General features: G+C 50.2%; 1 gene segment (V, D, J or C); it reads left to right on the plus strand.

Moving 5' to 3' along the window:
• The first annotated feature begins 1,703 nt into the window (after positions 1-1,703).
• Positions 1,704-5,441, plus strand: LOC132436417 (immunoglobulin lambda variable 2-11-like). The segment is given in 4 exon segments: positions 1,704-1,779; positions 1,897-2,271; positions 4,197-4,251; positions 5,267-5,441. Coding segments are annotated over 4 exon segments (651 nt in total).
• The last annotated feature ends 730 nt before the right edge of the window (positions 5,442-6,171 follow it).

The following is a 6,171-nucleotide window of genomic DNA, read 5'->3' on the forward strand; positions in this document are numbered from 1 at the left end:
TGACCTGGTGTCAGATGCCTGACTGACTGACTTGTGAGAAGGTCCTGAACCAGTCCCCGCTTTATTATAATCTCAAAAAAAGTCATCGTTAAGTGAATGTCTACATAGTACAGCACATACCTCTGTGAAACACACGCCAAAGATTGTCTCAAATCCAGGGCTAACACCTCCTCGCACACTTTTCCTTTCCCGTCCCCAGAAGCTCCCCTTCACCCACCCCAAGCTCAGCCAGGGCCTCACCTCCTTAGCTCATGGTATGTGGTCGTGTGATATGAAGAGTGACACTGAAAACCTTCATCAAAGTATTTGTGTTTCATAAACTCCTAGTCCATTGCCTGAGGGCTCATGTCCATTTCCAACCAGAAAGGACCCGTCATCCTGAGTGTAATATAGACTGCAAACTCAGCTCTGTCTGGAAAAACACCCTTGGGGAAGTGTGTCTGTGATGAAGAGCCTTGACCTCAGGAAGGTGCCAGGTTCTGAGGTGAGAGCGTCTCAAAGGTACAAAGGGGAAGACAGGGCAAGTCTCTGTCCCCATGACCCCCGCCCCCAAGGATAGGACCCAGAGCTGGACCCCCAGGCCCCTCCTGACCCGGTCCCTCCTCCAGAGCCCCAGCCCCAGAATCTGCCCCTTGATTCCCTGGGTCATTCTCTGTCTGGACAGAGCTCTCTCTGTGTCTCACATTATCCTTTTTTCTATATTTGAGGATTCAGGCATTTCTCGGGGGCCCGTTTCTCTCCTCGGCATCCTTAACGAGATAGGATTAACTTATATCTCAGGTTCTCTCGGTCCTGAGCCCACTTCCATCCCCCATCACCAACCCTGTGACAAGGCCCTCCTGGGACGAGCAAGATGACCCCAAGGGGGGCATCTGGGCCTCCTGATTTTGCAGGTGACGTACTTCATTCTGGAGGAAGTCGAGGGAAGGTGAGGCTTGTCTGCAGGGATGGGGGCCTAGCACTGAGCTGGGGAGGGGGAGACCTGGGTGTCCAGCCCTACTCAGCTGTCTCCCTGGGCTCAGCTCTCACAACTGAGGCCACTGGGGGGCAGCAGGGCCCGGATTTGGGGGAGGTTGTCTGTGTTGTCATTCTGTCCTGTTCAAAATCTCAGCAGCTGCTCCCGAGCCAGGCCTAAGGAGGTCACGAGGGAGGGGTGTCCAATGTCTACCATATCCCATAATTCCTATAGTGGACATGTCAGGGAGCATCTCCAATCTCCAACCACCACAGAGCAACGCAGACAGTGACGCCTGAGCACCTTAGCCTAGGGGACTGGGGAGGGCATGAGGGACAAGGAGAGGGTCCCCGGCTCTCCCTGAGTCCCTGGAAGAGGGGTCACGGGATGCCCTCTCCTCCCCAGCATAGATGCCCTGCTCTCCTCCTCCTTGCAAAAGGAGGGGAGTCCTAGGATCCCTCTGCATCCAACATGATCCCCCACAGGAGGAGAGGACACAGCCAGCTGGGCTCCGGGTCCCGGCCTCCGTCACCTTCTCAGTCTGTCCTGAATCAGACAATACATGATAACCTGTTTTAATTTCTCAGGCAGCTCTGCTGTCCAGAGACGCAGACGTTACCAGAATCAAGGGCTAGAGCAGAGGTGGTGAGGACAGGCAGTGCAGGGAGCAGATTTGCATGGAGGCCCCTCCCTCCTCTGGGGGGAGGGGATAAGAGAGGTCTGGGGGACCAGGCCCAGGACTGGGGGCTCAGAAGGCAGCGTCTGGGGCATCTCCACCATGGCCTGGGCTCTGCTCCTTGTCACCCTCCTCACTCAGGGCACAGGTGAGGCCTCCAGGGAAGGGACCCCAGGGACATCTGGCTGATCCTTTGTATCTTTGTCCTCAGTGTGACCTGGGCGCCAGCACTGAACTGACCAGAGTGTGTTTCTCTTCTTTCCAGGGTCCTGGGCCCAGTCTGGCCTGACTCAGCCTACCTCAGTGTCCGGGAATCCGGGACAGACGGTCACCATCTCTTGTGCTGGAACCAGCAGTGACATCGGGGGTTATAGCTATGTCAGCTGGTACCAACAGCTCCCAGGCACGGCCCCCAAGACCTTGATTTATGAGGTCAATAAACGACCCTCAGGGATCCCTGATCGCTTCTCTGGCTCCAAGTCTGGCAACACGGCCTCCCTGACCATCTCTGGGCTCCAGGCTGAGGACGAGGCTGATTATTACTGTAGTTCATATGGAAGTGGTTACACTGTGCACCGTGGTCCAAGTTCAGGGGAAGTAGAACAAAAACCTGCCCTGAGCTCACAGGCTCCCTGTTGCTGTGACTCTGCTGGTTCCTAATCTACATCTGTGGTTGAAGCCTCATCAGCTGAGAGGAGATCTGAGGACCCTGCAGAGGGATGAGGAGAAAGAACAACGAGTGGTTTTCATGTTTGTTGTCCTTCCTGTTTGACCTGCATCTGAGTGGGCTGAGCCTGGGAGGGTTGGGGACACAGTCTGGGTCTCAGCTTTGTCCCCTCTCCTGGCACTGGTGAACCCTGTCCGGGGACAGCCCTGCAGGATGGTGGTCTCCCCGATACGATGGGCTCTTTGAAATGTGGCTCCAGAATGGAAGGTGGGCTGGAGGGCATGTCCCGTATTCCTCAGTGATGTCAAGGTCACGTGTTTCCATGGGAACCAGTGCAGTTTCCAGGTGGAATCCCAGCATATCTAAGACCCGTGAGAATTAATTGAAAAACTGCGCGAGTGTTGTGGGTTCAGTGTTATTTTTTCTTGAACAGTTTTGTAACGCAACCATTACTGAAATTAAATTATGTGAATCGAATAGTTTGCTTTTAATTTGTTTTTGTTTGTTTGGGTTTTTTTTTTTTTTTTTGGCCACGCCACGTGGCATGTGGGATATTAGTTCCCTGACTAGGGATGGAACCCCTACCCCCTGCAACAGAAGGTCTAATTCTTAACCACTGGACAGCAAGGTATGTCCCGAATTCAATAGTTTAGATGAAAAACAAAGTACATGGGTTGGATTGCTCAGGACACATCATCCCCACAGTAACAAGTGACGAGGAACATTTGATAGCTGTGTGTTCAGGCATCCAGGACTGGAGAGCAGCTCTTTCTTGTGCTCCTGGCTCCTGGCTCTCATGAAGTTGGAGTTGTGTGTCAGTTGGGTTGATTTCATTAAGATCCTCTAACTTTGGAAGACCCCTGCTATATGACTAACTCCATACTGGTCCTGTGTACACTTTTCTTATCCAAATCATTTTCCTGATAAATCTGATTTATTTTATTTTATTTTTATACATTTATTTATTTTTAAAATTTATTTATTTTTGGCCGTGTTGGGTGTTTGTTGCTGCGCAGGGGCTCTCTCTAGTTGCGGCAAGCGGGGGCTACTCTTCGCTGCGTGGGGCGGTTCTCACTGCAGTGGCTTCTCTTGTTGCGGAGCACAGGCTCTAGGCGAGTGGGCTCAGTAGTTGTGGCGCACGGGCTTAGTTGCTCTGCGGCATGTGGGATCTTCCCAGACCAGGGCTCGAACCCGTGTCCCCTGCCTTGGCAGGCGGATTGTTAACCACTGTGCCGCTAAGGGAGTCCCAATCTGATTTATTTTAACCCAGCCAATTAGGCCCCGTATTTTCTAAGTGTATGCTAGTCTCAATCTGAAGAATCTTTTGTCTTTATCACAACATTTTACATTTAACCAGAATCATTGGTCTTTCTAACTATATTGTCAAAGATCAGGTATAGTGTAGAAAATATTTACCGACTTCATTTCTAAGATCTACTTTCATTGGGATTACAGCTGCTCCTAAGGTGCAGTGTGGGAATAAGAGTGTCTTTACTCTCCTGAAATAGCCTCTGTTATAATATCTACCCTCCCCCATTATTATGGGGACAGCCATTCTTCCTTTCCTTCTGTACTGTTATCCTGTTATCTCTCTCTTTTTCTCTACTAAACATAGAGCTGCATTTATAATCAGTTTTACATTTTTCTAAGAAAGGCTTTTCTCTTTTTAATGAGAATGACCTGAATCTGGCTCTCCTCTTCCTCAGAAGTCACATCCTATGCATTAGCCTGAGCTGTGATATCAAATATTCCTCTGAATATGATAATCTTGAGCTTGTAGTTTAAATAATCCAGTCCAGGTAATTATAGGCAGATGTGTGTGTTTGTGCATGAGAATCTGACCAAAGGTCACCTTAGGTCCACACATGGACCACTCCCGGCTTCTGTTCTCACTTCAGGTTCCAGATGCTCAGTCACTGAGCAGGACATGGATGAGTTTGCAAGAGCACGATGGTGATACACACTAAATCATGGGGATGTTTTACGCCCTTCTCCTTGATGAGAAAACTTCTGGACAAGTGTTGACCCAATATTTTAGGTGGATTTGGAAAGATATGTTTGACCAAGAAAATAGCTGCTTTCTGTGATAGATGATATTTTGATTCTCAGTCTCAAGGTAACGAAAATCTCAGAACACAAAGCAACAGACTCAAGTCAAAAGCATCTCTTGCCATATTGTACCACATTCGATGTGATGCCCAAACACTGTTCTAGACAGCATGCCGGTACCCAGCTCTGGAATGAAGGTGTATCTTGTTTTGTCTCCTTATCCTAGAAGTGAGAACAGGAGCCCTAGCTCAGGTCGGGGGTGGGGTGGACAGAGAGGAATTTCCCTCAGAGTCCACAGTGAATGAGGGATCTGCACCACAAATGTCAAGGGATTTCCAATGGATTACCTTTTCTGGATCAGTGATGAAGAATCTCTGAGAATTCAGGGCTTCCCTGGTGGCGCAGTGGTTGAGGGTGCGCCTGCCGATGCAGGGACATGGGTTCGTGCCCCGGTCCGGGAAGATTCCATATGCCGCGGAGCGGCGGGGCCCGTGAGCCATGGCCGCTGAGCCTGCGCATCCGGAGCCTGTGCTCCACAACGGGAGAGGCCACAGCAGTGAGAGGCCCGTGTACCACAAAAAAAAAAAAAAGAAAAAAAAAAGAAAGAAAGAAAGAAAAAAAGAATCTCTGAGAATTCAATACAATTTTTTTAAAAATCTAAATTTCTAGGCATGAATCCATCCATAATCTTTGCTGTTGTAACATGTGCAATGCGGAATAATACTCCTGGGGATCCAATAAGAATTACAGTCAAAAGTGGGTAAACAAAGAACTTTCCTGCAGGTGGTTTGCTTTGCTTATTTCCCCACTGCAAACATTTGGAATATTGAAAGGATAAACAAAGAAGGACTAAGTGGACGTTAGCCTGTGTTATGGAGAAAGAAGGGCTGGACTATTTGGGTATTTTCTCCTTAATGAGGACAAAACACGTGCTAACTGGTAAAGGATTCCCTCCTGCTATTGGAGATCGCCCCACCATAGAGGCGGGGTGGTGGCCTGAGGCTCTTGTGGGAGCTGTGGCAGCCCTTGAGATCCAGGAGGCAGAGGCTCCAGACCATCTTCCAGGGCTGGGGGGAGAATGTGGCTGCATATAGGGCCCCTGCCTTCGGATCAACGAGCCACAGAAGGAAACCAAGAGTGGTGTAGACAGGAGCCCACACTGAAAATTAGGAGAGCAGGAGTTCCAGTGTGGACCTGATCTTCCTCTCACTGGAGCTTGTTCCGGGGGTGGTGGAGAGCTGTGGTGAGTTCCAGTGCTCGGGACCTCGTGATTCCCTGGGTGGTCCTGGGGTGTCAACGGAGGGGTGGAGTTTAGTACAAACCCTGAATCTCATGATGACTTTACGCCCCGGGTGCAGAGGGTAGGAGATGGAGGGAAACCCCAGACCCTGGGTTTGCTGCTTGTTTTCTCAGATCGTCCTGTGTCGAGTGTCCCCAAGACCACAGGCAGCTATTTGTGTCACAAAGAAGACCCCTAGGACTCAGTAGAGAGGTGTCCTGGTGGCTGTGATTTCCTTCAGTGAATGGAGACCAAGCAAAATCCGCAAAGGGCCATATGGTGGATGAGGTGAAATACGAAGAAACCAGGAGAAGTTTCCATGAGGCCATTCCCAGGTGAGGGACGGGCTTCATCATCAGAATCAAATGGCAACAACGTGTATGAAGAATTGTCCCCCAGGGAGCCTCATCAGACCCACAAGACTCTTACTGGAGGCTGGTCTCCTAGGCATCCTGTGCCTGGCATCTACCGAAATTCCAGATTCCCGCTGGGGAGCAGGTTAGGGCTTCAGAATAAACCATAAGGTTGCAGGAAAGTGGAGACTC

This window comes from Delphinus delphis, chromosome 13 (genome assembly GCF_949987515.2).
Source record: "Delphinus delphis chromosome 13, mDelDel1.2, whole genome shotgun sequence".
NCBI lineage: Eukaryota > Metazoa > Chordata > Mammalia > Artiodactyla > Delphinidae > Delphinus > Delphinus delphis.